The 24,885-nt window shown below is 36.6% G+C and overlaps 1 protein-coding gene and 1 pseudogene across 2 annotated transcripts in view; one reads left to right on the top strand and one right to left on the bottom strand.

Moving 5' to 3' along the window:
- Galntl6 (polypeptide N-acetylgalactosaminyltransferase like 6) overlaps positions 1-18,047 on the bottom strand; it is a 1,135,405-nt gene extending 1,117,358 nt beyond the window's left edge. The window contains exons 1-2 of one of the 2 annotated variants that reach the window (XM_048455743.3): positions 17,264-18,047; positions 16,526-16,834 (exon numbers count right to left, since the gene is read on the bottom strand). In XM_048455743.3, the coding sequence (XP_048311700.3) occupies positions 16,526-16,663 (138 nt within the window). In that variant the 5' untranslated portion in view covers positions 16,664-16,834; positions 17,264-18,047. Of the gene's footprint in view, positions 1-16,525 lie in introns of both variants that reach the window. The other variant, XM_085680327.2, reaches the window with a different exon arrangement.
- LOC125413948 (uncharacterized) lies at positions 17,375-18,568 on the top strand (annotated as a pseudogene).
- The last annotated feature ends 6,317 nt before the right edge of the window (positions 18,569-24,885 follow it).

The following is a 24,885-nucleotide window of genomic DNA, read 5'->3' as shown; positions in this document are numbered from 1 at the left end:
CCAGCCAACCCTAGAAGAATAGACAAGTTCCAGTTTCAGCAAAATACTCTTTATCAATAAGAAAGGTGGAGAGTGATCAACAAAGACACCCATGTCAATCTGTAGTCTCCACAGGTGCATTCCTCCATACATGTACTCGTGCACAAGCACACACACACACAAAGGAAAGAAACAGTCTTACCCACACCCAAATGCCTACATACCCACACACAATGTAAGTCAACCAATGATCCAAAGTCCAGAATAAGTATAGTTTTATCCAGATACAATATAGTAGAAAAGGATTATTTGTCTTAATTATGCTTTATTATAACTATTAACATTTTCAGAATGCTGTAATTAAATAAAAAACATCCACTTGAGATTAGCATCAAAGGGAACACAATTAAATGAAAAATACAACCATATATAGTAAAAATCCACCGAGTGGGCACTATATGCACGACAGTAGAAAAAGGTGGTTCAACTGCCTTCCACACAATCATAGGGATCTGAGTTTAGATTCCCAGCACCCTATTAAAAGCCAAGTGCAGGTGCATGTATCTCAAATCTACTTCTATGGAAGGCACAGGAGAATCCCAGGACCTCATTATCAATCAGCGTAATGTAGTGTGCTCTCTGCTCAGGGAGAAACCATCACAAAATAAAGGTAGAAATACAAAATAAAAAACCATTGTTGACTTCTGGTATCCATGTAAATATACAGACATGTGTATATGCACTAACATATACATGTGATGTCCACACCCAGAGGGATGACCAATTTATATTATACATCACATTATTATTATTTTTTTCTCTGAAAAAATGTGAGTTACCCTTAACATTAGAGCCTAGATTTCACATACTTTTTTCCTGGACCTACCTATTTATAGTGCTTCTTTACATATTATTAGCCTGTCTATATGTGGAACTGGCCTTAGGGGAGGACCATCTAAATCAGTTTTGGACCATCGAATGCCTTTTTGTATTAATTAAAGTGAACATTTAGCAGCAGCTTAAAGAAAAGCAAAGTAATTCCCTAATCGTTAACTGGCGGGCTGAATGAGGATGAGGGCTTCCGACACTTTGCTTTGAAGATGGGAGGGCACAGAGGCTTATCATGCTTATGTTTGTCTAGAAATGCACATGCATTAGCTGCTAATGTTCAGCATCAGCCAGTGGGAACAGCTACTTATCTTTTATCCTTTAACCTCATAATGCATTTTTCATGATTTTATAGGCTTATGTCAAAAATAAATAAAAAATAATCTTATTCACAATTGATAAGCTGTTTATTTTTTTAATAATTACTCAACAAAAACCTGAAGTGACATTTCACTGTATTACAAAAAAAAGATTTTATTCACTGCTCTTAGTAGGACATTTAACTGTCTTTCAAGGCTGGGTATAGAAAAAAATTATACATGCCGGGTAGTGGCGCACACCTTTAATTCCAGCACTTGGGAGACAGAGATAGGCGGATCTCTTTGAGTTCTAGGCCAGCCTGGTGCACAGAGCGAGTTTCTGGACAGCTTGGGCTGTTACCCAGAAAAACTTTGTCTCTAAACAAACAAACAAAAACCACAAAAACAAGAGCAAAACAAATAAAGAAAAAAATTATGCACATGGAATAGATCTAACTATATTTTTTTAATGTCTTGCTGGACACGAAATGCTGCTTAAAATCTAGGAGACACTTGCTGTAATGTTAGCAATTAAAAAGTTAATATTGAAGATCAATCATTTTGAGGACAACTGGATAACACAAGGAGGCCAAGCCTGTGCTCAAACATAAAGCAAACAACCCTGCCATAGCAAGCAATAAAAGTAAACATCAAAAGAATAGATGTGCAATAGTTGACTTATGAGATAAATGTGCTTAAATAAATAAGAATATCTTAATCAATTCAAAATTTCTGCTACAAAACAATAAAACAGAAAAAAATGATAGACCAATATTTTCCATTTTAGAAATTATATATACATGTATGCGTATATGTATATATGTGTATATATTCTACCTAGAGTCAAATATTTATAATATACTTTTAATTTTTTTCAAAAGATTATACAGATTTTGTTTGTAAAGTCAAGGTGAATTGGCTCAGATTTTCATCAAGAGAGGAAATTTTAGCTATTAAGAAGATGAAAAAGCTGTCATTTATAGAGAAATAGATGTAGTTGGAAGACATTATGCTAGGTAAACAAGCCAGGCACAGACAGACAGGTACCATATTTCCTCTCTCATATGTGGAAGCTAAAAGAAGCAGAGGTGAAAAAAAAATCCAACTGATTACAAAAGAGAGTGGCAGTAAGGGTAAGGAAGGTGGGAAAAGGCTGTATGAATTTTTGGAGCATTCAAGATGCACTTACACCACACTACAACTCATTAACACATACAACTAATAGGTGTTAATAAGACATTTCTAAATGAGTGTAGTTTCTATTAGAAAGTAAATTAACATTTGTATACATGATTACAAATGCATTAGTCAATCACTCAGAGTCAGTAAACAATCACTCTGATTCAATATACTATTTTTAAACCACTTCAAGGGAGAATGAGTCTCAAAACATAGAAATATGAAATAACGGTATGCAAAGCAACAACAGACATAAAAGAATAAAGTATAGAAATTAAGACAGATACATCTGTAGTAATTGAGTAAGAGAAGTGACTTATAATGTTTGAACATAGTGACTGACATAGCTCGGTCATTTCATGTTTGTTACATGATCATATGTGTGTATATATATATATATATATATATATATCTCCTATGATATAGAGTTATGTTATGTCATCGAACATTATTTCCTAACTTTAAGAATATTTACAAATAATATTTTTGCTATTTTAAAAACAATATAAAGGAAAGATCTGACATAAACAAATTTTTCCCCCTTCACACAGCCTTAAAAGTGGAATCCAGATGATAAACATCAGACTTTTGAATACACTATTGAGGTGAACCACCATTGAGCAGAAGTGAAAGTTCAAAGTTAGGTTGCTGAGAGTTAGAAATGTCAAAATAAAGAGCTCAGAATTTCAAAGTTGGCCCAAATAGTCCTCAAACCGGAGACATAATTAATGTGCTTGAAGTAATTCCACATTATGAATTTATCTTTATGTGGAGCCACCACATCAAACATGATACTCTTTAATTACAGGAACAGTAAGACACATCCCCTGGAGACACTGCCTTTAATATGCCTCTACCGAATAAAGCTGGACGTATCTGTTCTAGTGCCTGTAATTTCTTCCTAATCCCTTTCATAAGTTTTACCCTTGAATTTCTTCCTTTCCCCTGCCTCCACGTTTATGCTATATCACCATTAATTACAAAGAACCCAGAGAAGTCAGGGGAGACTTTTTCAAAAAGAAAGGCGCTCCTCAAAGGAGGACTTACATGCACTGGAGACTCAAAGTAATAATGTACTTAATGTCTGACAGTACTCAAATTCAAATAAATCCCTTGAAATATATCAGCATAACTTACAAAATAATACCTTTTTTAAATGATGTAGGTTTCTTAGTGTTCCCATGTAGGTGGTATTAATGAACTCAACTACATGCTCTTTTTGTAACTAGTAAAATTTAATAGTAAATAAGCCTTTTCTAAATCACAATATTTCTATTAAAATGTCTACTATTGACTACACATCCTATATATATAACTGATGTTGCCATAATTAGAAAAGGTGTTCATTCACTCAGTGATTATATTGTGGCAACATGTGAGTAACTTATTTAAATGTGACTATAAACTTTGAATGATGTCATTGGAATCATTAATGTCTTCCACAGCACACCCAAACGTGTGTATGGAGGATTAAATCTTACTGTGAGTTTCAATTTTAATATCAATGATTATCTTGACCTAAAAGAATAAAATTAAACTGGATAGGGTTGACAGAAAAAGAAAATCATGGAACATTAATCCATGAGAATATATACCATAGCAATGACAATAGTTTGCCTCATCTTATTATTTGTTTAGTAGTACCCACATGCATTTCAACACATTTTGAGTTATACCTTGGTCATGAATGTATACAACTTCATTTTCAATCTATGAAAAAACACCAGCTACCTCTGACTCTTCATCCCTTTAGAAAATACTTTTCAAGTGCCTATTCTGTGGATAGATAATGCTAAGATAAACCAAAATGTGGAAATTGAGATCATTTCTAACTTATTGCTTTCCTGAGGCTGCTGTAACAAAGAATAAATTCCTTGTAGTCTCAAATAGAAGACCTGTATGGATGGGGGAGGACCTTGGACTTCCCATGGGCAGGGAACCCTGACTGCTCTTAAGACTAGAGAGGGAGGGGGAGGTGGAAAGGGAAAGGTGGGAAGGGGGAGGGAAAAGGGAGGCAGGGAAGAGGTGGAAATTTTTAATAAATAATAAATAAATAAATAAATAAATAAATATATTCTGGATGCCAAAATTCTAAAATCTAAGTTTTGTAGGGCTGTCCTCTGACTAAAAGTACCATAGTATTCTTCAAGTGGTTTTTTGATTTGGCAGTTATTGGCATTCACTCTGTATCTTGGCTTGTGACTCTATAATTCCTATCCCTGCCTTAATTTTTAGATTGTCTTCTCTACATGCATTTGATGTAAGAATAGATAACTTCATTTTTTTGCTTCTTTTTTCATATTGTATCTCCTTCTGTCTATGTCTTCATTCCGTGCAGCAAATCTACTCATGTGACTTTCATTAAAAGCCTTATGATTGAAATGAAAGGCAAAGTCCAGAGTGTCTCTGTGCTAATAGTATTTAATCACAGCTACAGATACCATTTACCAAATAAACTGGCATAAAGATTACAGAGGACGTGCCCAGATCTTCTATTGAACCCACTTCAATCCATCATCAGGTTCTAAAAGTTTACATATTAATGATAGCTAAATATATACTAAATATAAAGATTTAATGAGTTTATAAGTATAGAGAAAAGTAAAGGATTAACACAAACTTTAAAAAATGGTGTAACCCAAGCAGGTGAAGCGTGGAGAAGTTATCCAACAAGTCAAGGTAAAGTAAGTTAGCCATGCAAGGCTGAAGTCGAAATACATATGAAGAAAATATTTGAGGATAGTCTCAGTAAATTTCATGAAATGCAAGGTTGTTGAAGACAGAGCTGGTAAGCGGCCATGCATGACTTCACATCCAGAATTGTCTGGTTATGCTGTACTGGAGAACTGAACATTATTCTAATGGTTTACAAACTCAATGATAACGTCTATTCTTAATAACTATTCATAAACAACTCTGGTCTGTCTGAGAGTAGACTTTTAGGCAGGTGGGAGGCTCAAGTACCAAGCTGGAACATCCCTGCTCAAAATCAAATGTTTATGTTAGTCCCAACTAGATAGTGACAGGAGTGCTAACAAGATGTGAAAGGAGCCAACCAGAAAAAAAAAGCAAAACAAACAAAAAACAGAAGGAAGATCTAGTTAGTAACCAACTGAACTTGAAACAAAGATTCTGAGTGCCCCAGTTATGATGATCAGACCTTGCCCTTTGATGAATGGTAGTGTCCTTTATTCAGATAAGAGATGTGAAATGAGCCCAGGGACTGAAAGTGGGTGATGAATTTAATTTGCACATCTAAAGTTTGAATTATGTAGGCTTCAAATTTTTGTTCTTTTGTCCATTCTTGGAGCAAAATGGCAGTTAGTAATAACAATTTAGGAGACAACATACACTTACAACTGGAAGTCATGAGGATCAGTGAGAGAAGCCCAGGAAAAAACAGAACAAGAAGTAGGAATTGTCCAGATCCCCTCCACAATTTTTTTAAATATCTAAGTAGAAATAAGTATTTAGAAATTGCAGTTATGGGAAAATGTTGGCTACTCACTTGGGAGCACGAGTAATTTTCTGCGCTTCATTATATCTCTTTCCTTACCTGCCATCATGTACTTTACTTGCAGGTATGTTAATCACTCAAGGCACATCTATCTAGAAACTGGAGATACATCTTAACCAACTTTATTTCATAAAAAGATTAAATAAAATGATGTGTCATAGCCTATATTTATACCATCTCATGCCCTAAAACCCCCAAAGGTTCTCAGTTCTTTTCTTCAACTTTCAGTCTCTTTGGATACCAGGAACAACAGAGCTACATGGGACAGACCAAGTTGAGATGGGAGCCAGGTCATTCCACTCAAGGGATTAGAGCTCTACTAACTTCTAAAGGACCAGTTTGCAGAACCAAAATCGAGCAAGATGAACAAGACCAACACTAAACTGTTCGTATTTCCTACTCTGCTGTGTCTAATTCATTCTCCCATAAATCAAAAAGACAAACTTAGGATCACTGTCCCTCTGTCCAGTGTACCTTGACTGAACATCCTCGCTTTGCTTTCCACCATTCCTCTTCTCTTTGACCAGCCGACTGGGACATAAGACGAAGATTAATCTGTTGTTTTTCTTTGTGCTAGGCTTTCGTTCAAAGCCTCTGGTTATAGTACTATATAAAGTACGTGGATAAACATGTATATATGGGTCGCCATTGAGGAGAGCAGTCTGCACAGACAATTAGAAAATGACTTTATACCGTGAAGAAGACTACTGAAGTATCAGTAAAGGATGACTCTGCTATGTTCCTTTTCTACTCTATCCTTTGTTTCAAACAGTTTTTCCTGGCTCCACTCCTGTCAGTGGAGTGCCACCATCTCTTTTCCTCAGATGAAGACTGCTGTTAACAGGACGTGGTGTTTAGTAACATTCCATCAAGTGATATGACTAATGGTAAGAGCTCTTAGAATTAGCTGTCAGGGGATTAGGGGGAAAGTTGGTGAATGATGCTAACATAGAGTTTGGATTCAGTCTGAAGAGAACAGAAGTAGAAACCCAGTAATTGGATCTTTCATTTGATTGGTAAAAGAGACAAAGCAGGAACAGTAGCAACAGTGCTTTGTGCTAGTGAAAGATGTTTCCTTACCTTTTCTTTTATTTGGTTGCAACTGACTGCCCATGGCTGTTGGGAGAACACATATCTTTAAATATTAATATGGATGATATATCACAGATTACAAGACTAAAATACCATTTTATTTATTTTTCTAAGAACAACTGTGACCCACACTCTGGATATCTGGGTAGAGGATCCATGTTTATCCTAAATCAAAGGACAGTTTTCCATAGTAACAGAAAGCCAGCAGAAAACTGGGAGAATAGCCAAGCAAAGACTACTCTTTCTCTGTTTTTATTATCCTATGTGTTGTCCAGTATAAAAATCCAATACTCTCCTGAAGAATGAAGCAAGGTTACTGACTGAACACAGTACCGAAGAAAGCAGCATGGGAAAGTAGAGTGGGGAAAGTTTGACAAAAGCAGCTATGGAAAACAGGAGAGAGCCAAGAAAATTGAGAGTTATTCCGGAATGGTGGTGTGGGTTTTCTAGTGGCAGTTTGCATTTTGAGCTTATAAAATGTGTGTGGGGGTTTGTTAGTTTTATTTTTATGGTGACAAAACTAAGCAATATTTACTTTTGTGTTGAATAGTTTTAGATACGGATATTACTCCCAGTCTTAGAAACAAAACTACAGAAATAAATAGCAGAAGACTAAGCTAAAAAACAAAACAAAACAAACAAAACCAAAAAACTTCCACGGATATGCACCATTCAATCACTGGTATTGTATTCAACAGACTCATTTTCAAGACTCAAACAGCTCCCATTCTCAAAGCCTTGCAGGAGTTTGTCCAATCATGGAGCCAAACACTGATCAAATTAATCTCCAGGAAATATTATTATCTCAGTGAAATTTCAAAAGGGAAAAGAGAATTCTAAGCATTAAAGAAGTAAGGTATAAGGAGGAGAAAATGCCTCTGATTCCAGAAATGCTTGAATCAAACTCCCTTACTGTCTCTGAGCAATGTTTCTCCATACTTCATATGTTTTCCTTGGAAAGACAACCATCTTCAAAAATGTATTTTCTTTCAAATTATAAAAGAAAATTTAAGTTCCTTCACAATTCATGAAGAAGAGGCAGAATCATCCCATATTTGTTAATCAAACACTATTTTGTTATATTACTAAAATAGAAAAAAGTGCACACTCTGCAGAATAGAAGAATGATTATTTCTCACAAACACCAGTTTTATTCAATTTTCCCTTTCTCTTTCCAACACATTTTTCCCCTTTGAGGCACTAGAAGAGGGAATTAGATACTTATCCATAGTGATGTAGCCCAACTGTAGCTTCAAAAGCCATAATTCTTTTTTTCCTGCCTTTTAAAAACAGATCAATGTTGTTCCAGCTCAAGGCCTGTAAAATAATACTACACTTGACCTGGAAGACATCTCCTGACAGTATTCTTTGGTCAGTGAGACTAATACTGCAATGTAATTGCCAGAAGATTGTTACTTCTATGATGGCAGAGCACACAGGAAATAATACCTAGAGGAAGGACCAGATGAAACAAAACGTGTGTGTGTGTGTGTGTGTGTGTGTCTGTGTGTGTGTGTGTGTGTGTGTGTGTGTAAAGGGTGGTCATCAGTTTAGTATACATTGCTGAGTGTACATTCTGGGAAGAGTTTAATTATTTGTTGGAATCTGATTAGTTGAGACATAGAGATTGTCTAGTTCTGTGAGTCCTAGGTACATGGTGTAAAATCTTTTAAACGAAGTAACATTATTTCTGTATTGGTTTTCGAAGAATAAAATGAGGGAATCAAGATTTAAAATCACATTAAATCACATTTCAAAACAACCATATGTAAAGTCAAACTTTCAAAGAATTCAATTTTATAATGAGTGATGAAATGAAGGCTGTAGAAAACACACCTTCCCTTTTTCACCAACCTGCTTTCTGAAAGATGAATGGGCTGGTGTAATATAACAACAAAAATGTCAAATTGCTTACTATGTGCATCCTACTTTGCTAAACAAATGCATATATTAACTAAATTTAACCTTTTAGTCAGCATAACTAAGCATGAATAGTCACATAACCATTTTAGCAATATGATGTACGGAAAGAAAATCTGACTTTCTAGAGACCACACAACTAGTGAGGTAATATAATCAAAGTTGAAAGTGTGTGCTTTGACTTTGCTTATGCACTACTATTGTGCGCATTTTATGGCTATTGCATAAAAGTTCTCATGTGCATTGATTTCAGAATTTCAAATGTAGTTGAACTATATGGTGAATAGTATATACTATCAATATTTTATATTGGTGGAATAAGCACTGCAGGAATTTACCTAATTTCCTCAACTGCTCCTTAATGAAAGAAGAAAAGTCTGAGTTTCCAAATTATCAAATTGATATTCAAGATGGTAAGTTGTGCCTAATGATACACTTTTGCAAGCGAAGTGTCTGATGTTTGAACTTAAAAGTATGTGAGCCTACTTCACACTAGTTTTAGTTCTAGCACCCTACACTTGGCTTAGGTGGGTGGGGCTCCTGGTTACCTTAGCTGGTTCCAGGGTCACCGAGCCCAGACACTGCTATTCTCTCACTTTCTAAATGTGACACACTTGGTAAGAAAATTTTAGTGCAATGATTCTCTCTTTGTTCTGTAAATAGCAGCTGTATTTCCAATTAGCTGTTTAAAAACTAAGAATCAGCAGAGTATAGAAGGCTTTATTCATCCTCTACCTCTAGGAGAATAATAAATTTCATAAAGTAACTGTAATATACTGATAGCTTATATCTGCTTTTTGTTTTTTAAAAGTATTTCTATCAATGATGAAGATTTTTACATGACCCAAAGTTAAAGACAAAAATGGAAACAGAATTCTTGAAACAATTAACATGGAGGGGACACTAGCGTGTGAAACACAGACTTTATTTTTAACATAAACTTCTCTTTCACTATCTCTCCTTTAAAATTTTCTGCTAAAAACTTTTCTTTTCAAATTGTTTCAGAACAATATGCTAAACAGAATTTCACTGAGTGTTTTGTGAGAAATTTTAAAATGTCAACAACTTTTACTTGAGTGTTTGACAAAACAATGAAAAATTCTTATTTTAAAGATCTCTTTTGTTTATTTAATAATGCTCTGTAAATTGACGGCATTGCTTTGTAGTTCATCCTGACAGGAAGTAAACACCTGTAAACATTTTCTATACAGACATTAATCACCTTGCAAAATGCAATGATTGCTTGTAAATAGTCATAATATGAATAACAATAATCTATACCCTTGTTCCTGTTCCCATGCTCTTGACATGTTAAGTGTTTAATCCTTACTTCATCATCACAAGAAAAGTATCCACATACCATTTTTTCTTGTAAAAGTGTTGGGGTGAGGAAGATCCATGGAATGTCAAGTGCCTCAAAGTGCTAAATTAGGGAATGAGAATTTGAACTCACATAATTTGATTCTAAAACTTACAGAATGCTCAACTAAAAGAGAACAGAAATGCTATGGAAACTGCAATCTCTTCCACTTTTACGTCCATTTATACTCTACCACTGGGAAAATATCAACAAGAAGCAGAAATAACACCCACCTCATTTAAACTTATGTGACAGTCTTGTCAATTTGGTCAATTTAATATGATAGAAGTACTCAAAATTATTACCATAATCACCTCTGACTTTCCAGACTTCAAAATCTGAAATGTTATTCCATGAGTACTTGAATTCTTTAAATGAATTAAAATCAACATTAGCGACCCTCACTGAAACACCAACCCTGCTTACGACAGTTGATCGCTGCCAGCACTGCCAGCACACTCTATGGAATCCACAATTACATCGATTATATTAAAATTTGAGTTTTCTTATTTGTAATGTGTGCAGCCTCTAGTATCTTAACCCTTTTGCATTTTTTTTCTCTTTTGCTATGTAGATGCACATGTTCGCACAGACAAATACATTTTCTGTCTTTCTTATAATGTCCTAGAATTACATTGACTATAATTGAACAGTGCTTCAGGTTTGACTAGCAACCTATTATAGATTCAAAGCATTGGAAAACCAAGAAACTTTAGTTGCTAAAATGTGGTAGAAAATGTGATAGTTGGATTATGAAAAGTTTCATAGTGTGGTTGTATGCCTGAACATATGGATACTGTTAGGTGAATATGCGATATGAATACATATTAATTGAGAGAATTGTTAATGCACCCTCATTCTTCATCAATAATACTGGAAGTAAAACCTTAATATACTTGTATCCTCTCTCTGCTTCCACCTTTTGAATTCATTACAAACAGACATTATTACATTAACAGAGCATGCTGAAGGAAAAGATATGAGTCCTTTGCAGATGTCATATCTCTTCATAAACTTTACATAAACATATCTAGAGCATCATCCCCACCTCACATGATTTGTTATTCTCTGCTGCCATTCAGGCATTACAGTTCCATGTGAGAACCTCCTTGGAATCCAGAGATTTATAGGGTGACAGGTAGAGATTTATCGATATCTGCTTAAGGCTGGGTTTAACTTTCTCTTTAGTGGTGCCCTCTGATTATCCTATACATGTTGGTTTATACAGGAGAACTACCACACACACACACACGCAGACACACACACACACATACACAGACACACACACACACATACACACACACATACACACACACACAAACACACACACATACACACACATACACACACACAAACACACACATACACAAACACACACATACACAAACACACACACACACACACATACACACACAGATATGATGATCACAACCTCATCCTCTGACACAGCCTCACGGACTCTGAATATGCTTTTATTACTCTCTTCACCCTCAGCAAGACAAGAAAAGAAAAAAATCATTGCACCACAAATGTGCCCATCTCTCTTTCCACACATGGTTTTAGATGAGGGACTTCCTTTTTCCTACTTTGATTCTTAGCCTTTGCTGTGAAGTGAGTCTAGATGTCCCCTTGACGATCTTCTTTGGCATAAAATATTTATGAAGAGACATGGATGAAAATTTCCTAAAGGTTGTCATGGCTACTCCTAACAATTTACACAGTGTGCTTCTGCATTTGTACTAAATTACTCAGCCTTTCTCATACTTTCCATCCATATTCCAGCTTGACTCAGTTCCTATCTGAGAGTAATCGATCCAGCATAGCATCTGTAACTCAGACATGAGAACAGACAAAAGAAAAACTATTTCATCTTTTGTTTTTTAATTTTATTTATATAGTTATTTGCTATTTGTTTATGGACTTATGTTTGCATCAGATTGGTAGCAGATCACGGTATTTAATGTGATCTGCCACAGGGGAATGTGATGAACTCCTCATACAGTGATCCCCTGTGTCATAGGAAATAATCAAAACACTTGTTACAAATGTATGTGTGGTGCCGTCCTATAGTGATTTTTGGACGAATTTTCAATAAATTAAAAAAAGCTCCTTAAAATCTCTAATTTAGAATGCACACTATAGCTAATGAAGAACAGCTCAGATCATTCCATGTTACGAGTAGACTATCCTGCTTCAAAGTGAAAACTATTAATCTTCATTTCCTGTCTTTAGTGTTTCCAATATCTAAGATGTTTTATGGGAAAAGAACTCACATTTTGTTCAGCTTTAGTAATTAATGTAACAAAAGAATGCAGGCAACAGTTTATATAGGCTGGGTACTAATTATCCTCTGTGGTTTATATTAAAAAACAAAAACTAACACATGCACACTGTTGAAGAAAATAATATTGATGGTCAAAAGGAATATTACCACTAAAATGAGGAAATCGGTAACATTGAATGAGCTGGGCAAAGTTGAAGATTTTTTAGTGTCTCTTCAAACAAGGATATTAGTGGGAGAAGGTGAAGGAAAGTATCGCATGTGGCGAAGTCACCTAGGGAACAGGAGGTTCCCTCACAAACATTCCACATCCAAGATGGGAGTCTCTTGGGAATTTATGCATCTCATTATATGTCAAACGTGACAGATATATGATATAAATATAAATCCTGAAATCACATAAATATAAAGAAAGCCCACATGACCTCTGGATTAGGAAATTTTGTTGTGTGATCTGTTTCTTGTTTTCTCCTATGTCAGAAAACTCTGCACAAGCATAAGTTTTTTTTTTTTAATAAATTATCCATTCTGAAAAGCTCTTAGAAATCTGTGCTTAGAAATTTGTGGATTTTACATCTTTTATTTTTTTAAATTGCAAATTTTCAAAAGCCTCTTTATGTTGTGAAAAGTCTTGCATTATTTTTGTAACTCTTATATCCAATTTAGTTGTAAAGCTGGTTAACTTATTGAATATTTTTAAAAATAAGAATCTCTAGGGGAGTCTTCTCACAAACACTTGAGTAAATAATATGGAAATACACATAATATTATAAGGGAGTAGTTGATTTTAAGGTATTGCATTATTCTACATATCCTCCAATAACGCAGTTAATGATACAAGTTTGTAGTGGAGCAATTTTAATCAGAGAACAGCAGCACTTCAAATGTTTGAAAAGGGAGAGAAAATTAAGATTTGTCACTGAACAATCACATACCAATCATTATCATCTAAATATCATAGTTACAATGAATAAGCTGTTATTTATTGTACTAAGCAGATCTATTATTTAAATAACATAAAGAGATCTTTTTCAATAACAACAAAAAGAAAATGAGCAAATTAAGTCAACTTAAAACAGCATATAGTCATAATTAAAAACATGTGCATAAAGATTTTAATTCCTAAAAAATGTCAAAGAATAATTTTAGATATTCAATTTCAACCTTGTAATGTTCAATTGTTTGTATTATTATCAATATTTTTTAATTTATGATAAAAAACAAAAAACAATTTTAAGAATAATTTGCTAATTCTGATATAATATGTTGCTTCCTCTTTGGTATTAAGAAGTATAATGACAAGCAGTGTACTTAAGACAAACCCACTGTAAGCATAAACAATTTGCAATAGTGTAGAATATGTTAACTATTAAGCTTTACAAAGATGAGAACAGTTTTCAGTTTTGACCTGTGTCTTATATATTATCTTCTTTCAATTCATCTTACATTGCAAAACAAATACAATTTAAATTAGATACTATGTAGAAGGAGTTTTAGTGATATAAACTGGCAAAAGATAGAAAGAAAAAAAAATAAAGTGGACATTTGGGAAAGATTCCCATGGTTTCAGGATTTATACCTTTCTTATCTTGAGGTATTTCCCTACTACTCAGTGTAATGATATACGTATGTAAGCCCATGGAGAATTTTCAAGCCTTGTGAACAAGAAACCCTGATTGTTTTCACACACAACAGCTGTGAAAATATCCTGGCTCCTATCAGCATGTGTTCTGAAAAGCTTCAGCATCCATTGCTGTCGGGGCTGTCGTTTGTTATCATTCTCATCCTTAGCATTTTACAACAGCAAGATAGACGTAGCAGCACATGATTTCTGACAATGTCTTTTGAAAGTGAATTGTTGAAAGCAAATAGCACAGTTTACATTGGTCATTGAAAACCTGTATGCAAACCAATAAAGAGCATATAAATCTCTAATTTTGAAATATTGTATTTCAAACTATTATATCCTAATATCAAAACATGAAGTCTGTGTCATGACAAATTGCTTCTGATTAAGCCAAATTTAATAATGACTTATCTTATACTCATCCAAAAGTTACATAAGGATGTGAACATTCCATAACTTATTTTTTTATCTATAAGAAAGTGAAAATTGTGAAATTGTCATTTGGATTGATGTGATAATGTACACAGTAATGTTTATCAAAAGCTTATCAGTATCTTTTCTTCCTATAAAATTTTCAAAGCTTTACCATTGAACTTTTATGCTGCCAGATCCCCATCAGTCGTCCAAGAAACTTCCAGAAAGTGCAACTACCTGCTTCTCTGCCACCCATACCTTTCAGCGCCATCATTTTGTTTCCGAAACTTAAGTATTAGTTTCATGTCATCTGAACCCAAAACAGGCAAACTGCTCTGGGTAGTAGGCTCATTCACAGCTGAAATGTAACATTTTTTTTATGCTAATGCACAAACAGCTTTCTCATTAAGCCTCAAAATCAATAGCCAAAGTAAAAGCTGTTAGGGTCTCATTAATAAGATTAATTAGATTTTCATGTTAACTATCCCAGCAAATTCTTCAGATTGTATTAATAATTAATCAATAATAACATAAAATAAATTTCTCTTATGTTTTCCTAATTTGGTGGAAATTTTGAGAGGAAAACATTGACTGCTACTTGTGACATTATTCTGCTCTGAATAAAAGACTGGAAAAGGAAGTGATCTATTTGTCTTGTGGAGTCCACAGCCCAAGTTTCCATCCCCTCTGGATATATGGACATGACAAAACTCATCATAATTCAATTGAAGCTAGTCTGACTAGAAAGTATTGATCAAGATCAACATGTCAGCATTTTCCCTCAAAGTTCCAATGCACTGAAAATCCAAGGCATATAGTTTTCTTTAATGTTCAGAAATTGGTAGTGATTTCTCATAGTGAAAAACTTCAGATCACCTCCATATAATTTACAACTATCCACTCACTGTATAAACAGAAGATTAAACTTTGCTAACTATAGGAACAAATAATCAATTACCACTAATATATATTGCTGTTGTCCAGAAGTGGATTATTTAGATTCTTCTATGTGTGAAAAGTACATAGCATACAAGGGTGATGGCACATGGAATTAAGAATATTAATATTCTAGGGCAATACATGGTACTGACTGGAAAAGTATATTGTTTTCATGAAGTAAGCTGTAAATCATTGTCCAATTTTTTTTATATAAAAAATACAAGTTGTATTTACTAAGCAGTAGGATTCCAACAGTATTGACTTCCATCAGCATTTTTTGAGGGATTCTTGGAATCCTTATTCTCCGTGAAAGTTACTTGGACATGATTAAGTCATTTTGCAAACATATGCATTCTAATGGCTATGTGCTAAGTAGAAGAAAAGCAAAGTACTACACTGTGTATTGTTTATCACATAAAGAAAAACCTTTAGCAACAAACATGTCAAATGTTGGAGGAAATTACATATACACTCTAAATAATTGCCTCTACTAACTATCACACCTCATCAGCAAGAGGGGAGACAAAAGACAGAGTTTAAGTTTCCACAGGATAATAATGTTTTTCTTGCTGAGAAATAGAAAAAGAGTTAAAATACAGCAAACAACGAATTGGTTCTTGAAAACCACTTTAAAATTTGAATGACTTACTTGGCCAGATGTACTTAATATGGAAATACACACAAGACAGAAGGCAAAATCCAATCCCTATAATTGAACTTGTACCAATCCCACTTCTGCCTCCTACAAAAGGCAGCTTCCTTCCACCCACTTCAAGTCAAAAAACAATCTATAACCAACTGAGAGAATATACCTTTTCTTCTTGACCTCGGGTTCTTCTTTCTTATTTTATGTTCCATTCATCATCTCAGTGACCGGGACCCAGTACCTTCTCAAAGTCCCCTGAAGTCCGTAAAATCCATTCTGTGAGGACTTGAGAGAAACTCCCCATAACGTTTCCCCCATGTCCCCCCAAGGCAGGGTACGTACCTAACCCATCCTCCGGCTACCCTTGCCCTGGCTGGTACTTACCTGATGGTCCACAGGTTCTGCAGATTTCACCAGGTGTTTATCCTTGTATAAAGACCAAAGACCGATATTGGGCAGGAAAATTAAAGCCACAGTGAATAACAAAGTCATCTGCAGAAACCTCTTCTGTTTCCTCTTCATTGCAAATGGTCACAGTGGAGAAAAGTTAGAGAAGTCTCTCTCTGCCTGTTTCTTGCGTGTAATGCGAAAGTCCTTTCTTCTCTCCTGGGAAACACCGGAACCTGAGGGGAAGCTACAAACTTTTGTTGCCTGCTCAGCACCAATCTGCAGGGTTCAGAGGGAGTTGGCCATCTGCAGAACAAACGCACAGTTACTTTTCTCCAGAAAACTATGACGACGGCATTATCTATTGGCTTAGAAAGAAATGACTCTACTGAGGAAATCATTAAGTCTATTGACCTCCATTAATATAAAGCAGTGGAGTAAATAAAGTAAATAAAGACCGTTTCATAGAATAACAAGTTATGGGGAAGTCAAGAGCATGCTAGAAATATCAGTAAATAGCAGGTGTTTCTCTGTCGCTGTTTGCCCAGCATCCCCCGCCTTTAGGGTGGGAGGTCCAGGATGTAGAGTAGGAGATTAAGAGCGAGAACTGAATGAGAGGGAGTGGCTTGGTCCAGTCAAGTGTCTGGAAGATACATGTCCACTTTTGACATTGGAACATCACCTTTCTTATCTTCCTATAACAGCTCTTCCTTTGCTTGCCTTGGGATAACCCACCTGAACTCAAGTTCAACTCCCTCTGGAGCCAGCTTGTCAGGCAGGATCCAGGAACACCATAGCCAGGTCAGAACTATGTTTGAATGAGGGTTCACAAACTCCTGAATCCTCATGCGCTGTCAGACCACTCCTCGGCAGGCAGCATCAAGAAGTCCTGGGAACCTGGTGAAAAGACTCTACGGATGTAGGCTGAGTCCAGCCAGGAAGTGCAGGCTCAAAGACGACCCTTCCTCGTGCAGTCCAGGGAAGGAGATCCTCAGAGAAGTGTGCTCTCCGCCCATCAATCTGGTCCCCTTCCTCTGCCGACGCTCTCACGCTCCACTGTTCATGTTACCATTCTTTTCTAGCAACTGAACGAACCCAGCGAAGCATCATCAGCACCTCCAGGGCAGTATTTCCTTTCCGATCTCCTCTTCACGTCAAGGGACGGATGGCTGGCGGCAAATGCCAAGTGTGACCCGGCTTTAGAGGCAAGTGGGAGAGGGCGCGCGGAGGATGAGTGAGGGATGGCGAGAACGCGCGTGGCGCTGGCACCCAGGCGTCCGCCTCCCGCTGGCTGTAGCTTGCCTGCTGGCAATGATATTGGTGCCTACCACGTGTGGGAGCCTAGAGGCTAGGAGGGGAGGGCGAGTCGCCAGGCGAGGGTGGCCACTGTCTCCCTCCTGCCAGATGCTATATAAACAAACCCAGAGGCAAGGAAGAAGGGGCGGAGGACGAAGACGCTGACGGAAAAATCGATTTGCAGCTCTGGGACTAGGGGGATCTTCTTTTCTCGGGTAATCTCAGACCGGGAGGGAGACCGGTTCCTCTCTGAGCTCACCCGAAAGGCGCCAGAGCAGATATTCCGGAGTCAAAGTCGCCCAGAGCGGGCGGGCAGTGGGAGAATTCCTCCATGGTACTGGTGGGATCGCAGCAAGGCAGGCGCGGCAGCGGCAGGGAGCAGAGGCAACACAGTCTGGACCGGTCCCCCGAGAAGAGGGTTCCCCAAGAATGTGGGTCTGCAGCCTAGGACAGGTACGTTGCTTGGAGGGAGGATGAGGATCCCCACGCTGGACTGGCTTTCTAGCCCCAGCTTCCCGAGAACACCTTGGAGATCAGAGGCAGCTCTCCTGGAGCTCAGCACCTGGGGCCCAGGTTGAGATTTGCCAGCACTAAATGACTCTTCTCCGCCCTTGCTTGCCTGCACTGCCTGCCACTGAGAGCTGAGCGGTTTTCCTGCCCCCTCACTGAGCTCACACAGCCTTCCCTCAATAACCAGAAACCCTAGAATTGAACTAAGTCTCCAGCAGATGGGACCCTTCCCTTCTTTTTAGAAAACTGATTCAGCACATGGGAGAACCTGTGGCCTCTCTCAGGAACGTGTGTGCTCTCTTGCACGGGATCAGGAGCGCCTGATTCCCGGTGTGAACTTAGGTAAGGCTACAGATGGGCTTGCAGGGTAGCATCAGTATGTCCAGAGTCCCCCCAAAACACCATGGTCACCTCTTTGTTACAGTCTAGACAGTGATGCCCACATGCTTGAAACGTATGAGACTACACTCCAGATGGTTTTCTTATTCACCCTCTTCCTTTCCCCCTCCCTCTCTCCCATTTCCTTCCCTGCCTTCTCCTCCTCCCACCCCAGCCTTCTCTCTCCAGCTTGCTCAGGACTTCCACTTGAGAAAGCCCCCGATTTGATCTTGGAGACTTAAACCTTAAACTCTTTAGGCAATATATTTAGAATGGACTGGAGCAATAAAGACTGGCCATATGAGTACAAAAATATGTTGCGCTTGTTTTTGTGGGTGACTTGTATCTCAGAATAGTTTCAAAACACATTTAATAAATATTTTGAATGCGTCCTCTCTGTAAATAAAAGTAGTTACCTTTGCATTTTATTCAAGTGCAATTTAAAAATTTCGAGGAAAAAGGATTTTACTACTACTTCCAAAGCACTCATGTACATACTCGTCCCTGTTCTGCATAATTTTCAAATCACCTTCCTCTTCTGAGCTAAAGTAATTCTAAAACAGAGGGATTTGAATCCTGGGAAGCAATGCACTAGGGAGAGGTGTCTGAGAATAAATTAACTCTCAAGGATAGGTGTTTGGAGAACTATTTAGGTTTTTTGGATATTTCTTCACTTTTGATACAGTTACTGATAATGTGAATAGGAAAAAATAGATTTAAAAGTACATTGGAAATTAAACAATGAAAATAACATTTTAAAGAATACCTCTTCCTTTATACCTTATTAAAATTCCTAAATAAGGTACAGCAGTACTCTCCGAAGATCTGGTAATCTCAGGATATAGACTTGGATGCCATCTCACCTTTTAATATTAGTTGATAAAGTGGTATTCAGTATCCAGCAAAGAGCAATATTACCAACAGTGATTAGGTCTCATTTTTTATTTCCTGGCTAAGTCCATGCATAGTACAAGGTAGACACTAGAAGAACATTTATCTTAAGGTTTACTTATTTTATTGTATGCTTATGTGTCATATAACATATATATATAATATCATGTAATATTTATATATATTTCATATATATACTAATATATATATATGAAAGCAAGTAGTATGTCAGTGTACCACATGTGTGCCTGGTGCCTGTAGGGGTAATAACATGGTCTCATATCCCTCCTAAATGTATTATAAGAAGGTGGTAGGTACCATAGGGTGCTTGAAATTGAACCTGGCCTTCTTGCAATAACAAGGAAGTACATCTCCTAGAAGACAATCTTATTATAATCACCCCTGAGTTTACGGTATGGTTCTTGATAGTCATTTTTGCAGCCCGCATTTAATAAGTATTAATTTATACAATTTTATTTTTTTCTTATGCTATTTTTTATAACTTTATAACTATATTACCACCTTGTGCAAATCTTAAAAAATGAGAGATTTTAGGTTGAATCTTCCCCAAACCCCTAAATTATTGTTAATTTTACTAATTAATTCAGATGTATTTAATGCCTCTGCGGACATGGGTAAGTCTGTTTAAAATGGATATTAATACAAATTTAATAAAAGCTCTTACAGCTTTAAATAACACTGCTTTATAGCAGAAGTCTATTCCTTACATCTTCTTGTGATTCATGTGACAGTCTCAGGCAGTCACCTCTCTATGTGCCTAGCAACAGGCTAGTAACTCCAGAAAAAAAAAAATGGAAGAAGACAGTTTGACCTTGAGTAACAATGAAAAAGAAGGAATAAAGCTTTTGAGCCAACTTTGAATAAGGTAAAAAGGTTTTACCTGTTACAACTCCCCAATAGAAACTTTAGTGACTTAAAAATAACTCTGTGGTTTCATGACTCTACATTTTAGCTGCTCTGAACTGGGTAGTTCTGCTTCATGTAACAAAACAGATGCTGTTATTAGAGGAGACTGAGTTAGGATGGCTTGCAGTGGGCAGTGGCCGCCAGTTGCAGAGTCGTCATCGGAGGCAATCTTAGGGCAGTCTCATCTTTTTTTTTTTTTTTTTCAAGAGTTTGAATATACCTACTGGAGGTACTTAATATTTTTTAAATATTTTTTGAGTTTTATTATTTATTTATTTTTTATTAATTTATACAAATTTCCACTTCCTCCCCTCCTCCCAAAACCCTCCCACTCCCCCGACTCCCCTCACTCCCTCTCCTCCTCCCTCTCCAGTCCTAAGATCAGTCAGGGTTTCCTGCCCTGTGGGAAGTTAAATCAGGACCACGAGGGGTGCATTCTCCCACTGACACAAGGGGACTGATCTAATGAGAGCTCACCAAGGCCTGCTAGACTGGGACTGAACGAGCATGTGATCAAAACGAATTCTCTGAATGTGGCTGACATGGGGGCTGTCTGAGAAGCCATTGATAATGACACTGGGACTTGTTTCGTCTGCATGTACTGGCTTTTTGGGATCCTAGTCTGTTTGGATGCTCACCTTCCTAGACCTGGAGGGAGGAGGGCAGTCTCATCTTCACTTTCACTTGACAACTGTGTAACCTGAGCTGCTTACAGCATGGTGGGTGGGGTCCCAAGCATGCATGGTCCTGGAGGAATAATCAAAACATGCCCTCTTCTCATAATGAGTGGACTATTTCTTCCACCATCAGGGCATCAGCCAAAGATCCAGGACTGCATGGGGGGGGGGGTAGGGAGGAAAAAAAATGAGAACTCAATAAAAGGTTCAGCAAAGAGTGCAAAGCTGCCTTTAAAAAATTATAGCTATCCAAAGATATAGTAATAGGAGTTTAGCAGGAGGCATAGCTAGTTAGTTAGAAAGCAGTGGAGAGTAATAAACCAAGGCTTTAAGAGTGCCATATGTGACATCCTTGATTGCTAAAAAGTTAGTGAGGTGAATTATTTAATACTTTTAAATATATTGCCATAGAACTGATTTAAAGAAATATGCCCACTCTTACTTTTTCCTATGATTATAAATTTGTTTTACAGGATAATTGACTTTATAATCTAAAAGATAATACCTGTTCAAGGTCTATTGTTCATATATCAAAGAAAATTCACCATCCACTTTCTTTGGTGAATACAATTTTTGTCAATCTTAGAAACATGAAATGAAAAGCCGTTGGTATTTAATATGACCTAAATACAGCACAAGGTACAGTAATTTACTTTTAAGAACGTAAGATAGGCTGGGCAGCGGTGGCGCATACCTTTAATCCCAGCACAAGGCAGAGACAGGAGGATCTCTGTGAGTTTGAGGCCGGCCTGGTCTACAGAGTGAGTTCCAGGAAAGGGTGCAAAGCTACAGAGAAACCCTGTCATAGAAGCCAGAACTCTGGGATTTTACATCTTTAAAATCTGGATAAATTAACAAATTAAGCTGAGATTAGTATCTGTGTAACCACATTGATTTAATTTTTAAAAACTGATCTGGCAGCATTCCCAGGACTTGTACACATCTGGGTCTGATAGGATCTTAGTCCTGAGAATGGAATTGGATAAAAACCCTCATCCCTAACCCATCTCCAACTTATATTCAGTTGCAAATGAAAATTTGTTTATTTTTTTTCTAATGAAGTCTCACTGGGTACACAAATAAACCTTAAAGCCAGGTTCCATCCTAGAAGTAGATGGCCAACACAAAACAAAACTTAATGGTATTTTTGAAATTTCTTTGTCTCATAATCTTTTGTCTAATCTCTCTCTCTCTCTCTCTCTCTCTCTCTCTCTCTCTCTCTCTCTCTCTCTTTCTCCTACTTACCCTACATGTCTATTTCTTCTATGCTTTCCAATTTCCCCTTCCTTTAAGGGAATATTTGTGTGTATCAAGGTTTTTGTCTCTATGTCTATATAGGTTTCTTGTGCTCTTTCTTTGGATCTTTGTTTTTTTATTCATGTGTTTGTTTTGTTCGATTCACTTTTGTAACATGAGGTCTGGGCTTTTATTTTTTGTAACATGAGGGCTAGGTTGGGATTTTTGTCCTGCCCAGTTTCCACAGCCAGCATGTCCCAAAGAAAATCACACAGAGGTCTCCATACGTTATAAACTGATTGGCCCATTAGCTCAGGCTTTCTATGAGCTCTTATAACTTATATTAACCCACTATTCTTATCTATGTTAGCCACAAGGCTCAGTACCTTTTTCAGTGGGACAGGTAACATCCTGTTTCTTCGATGTCTGGGGAGGATGCAGAAAGAGTTTCCTTCTTCCCAGAATACTCCTGTTCTCATTGCCCCACTTCTACTTCCTGTCTGGTTGTCTTGCCTATGCTTCCTGCCTGGCTACTGGCCAATCAGCGTTTATTTAAAATATAACTGACAGAATACAATTTTCCCACACTACACTTTTAAATCTTATTTCTTTTTCACCTGCCTCTTTGTTTATACTGATAGAACAGAAAAGTGTATGGACTCAGTGTTCAGGTAGGTAGGGGGATATGAGAGGAATGGGAGAGGGCAACCATACTCAGAATATACTATGAAAAAAAATCTCTTTTTCTGTTTCTTTGTTTTTTTTTTTTTTTCCCAGACAGGGTTTCTCTTGGTAATAGCCCTGACTGTCCTGAAGCTGACTTTGTAAACCAGGCTGGCCTTGAACTAATAGAGTTTCACCTGCCTCTGCCTCCCAAGTGCTGGGATTAACAGCTTGTGCCACCAGCACCAGGCCAAAAAAAAAATCTATTTTCCATGTAAAGAAAAAAAATCTGACTCTGGGAATTGGACATCTGGTTTATTAAGCACATGCTGCTCTTCTAAATGATGCACTGACTTAAATTACCTGTAACTCCAGTTCCAAGAGCGCCAATGCCCCTTTCTGGCCTTTTCAGGCTGCCCACATACATAATTCATTAAGAAACCAAACACATAAACATAAAGAAAAGTAATAAAGAGTAAACAAGAATAATAAAATAAATTTTAAAAATTTCCATAATCAAAAAGAAAGTGCTTACTGACAATAATTTAAATAGAGAAAATATAGTTATACAATTATATATTTAATTTTACATGAATAAATTATGAAATATCACCAAAAAATTTATAAATATTTCAAAGGAGATATAGCATTTGCTAATACATTTTCTAAAAAAATGTAATCATAATAACCTTTTAGTTCAATCTTGTCTATAGGGTGAGCACCAGGACAGGGGTTACAGATAGAAACAAATAAAAAAAATCACCTTGTATTATTAAAAGGTGATACTACCTAAAATGTTACTTCTTTTGTTCTTGTTGCTCGGGATTTTTGAAACAGAATTTCTCTGTGTAGGGATGTCTGTCCTAGAACTAGCTCTGTAGATAGATCAGTTTGGACTTGAACTCAGAAATTCATCTGTTTTCCAAATGCTATGGTTAATGTCATGGATTACTACTGCCTGGGTGGCTATTCATAATGAGTGCATGTGTGCACACATGTGCATGTACACGTATGTACACACACACAAACACACACACACACTATAAAAAATTAATCACATTTAAAACAAAAAATCTGAACCATGATGGGGTTAAAAGATGAATTTAATTAAGTGCACTAGCAATTGAAAAGTAACAAGTGCTAAAGGCAAAAGAGGAGATTGTTTTCATCCAACCTAAATATTTCCTGCAAAAAATGATCTTCATTTCATTTCATTTTATTTCTCTGTATCAAACATTCTTACAAATAATTATTCTTTCCACTATCAGTAGAAAAAATAGACTTCTAACATATGATCATCTTATGATTGGCCTCTTCAGAGTCCCACACCTATAGCAAGATTTGCAGATGCTCATCTCATATATAAAGTACTATAGAATTTTCATGTTTACATATTCTTTAAAATATCTAAGTGATTTAATATAGTGTAAACAAGAACTGAATCATTACGTTTGCTGTTTAGGAATAATCACTAGTGGGACAATCGTAATCGTGTATACTCCAAAAACAGCACTTAAAATTATCTTCGATTTGAAGAGGTGAATTAATAGATAGGAAGTCCACAGATGTGACTACTTGGCTGTATGTATTTCTGCTATTGCTTATTTGTTTTATGACTTGATTGTTAAACCAATATTTAGATTTTACCACTTACCAGCAGGTATGAATGTCTAGATCAGATATTCTAATCTATCATACATGCCTTATCTTCTATTTTGAGTAAGATTGGAAGACACATGAAATATTTGAGTAACATGGTCTAACTTGTATTTAACAAAA

Source organism: Myodes glareolus, chromosome 23, assembly GCF_982192425.1.
Source record: "Myodes glareolus chromosome 23, mMyoGla1.1, whole genome shotgun sequence".
Taxonomy (NCBI): Eukaryota; Metazoa; Chordata; class Mammalia; order Rodentia; family Cricetidae; genus Myodes; species Myodes glareolus.
Note: the sequence above shows the minus strand (reverse complement) of the source record. Positions and strands in the feature narration are given on the sequence as shown.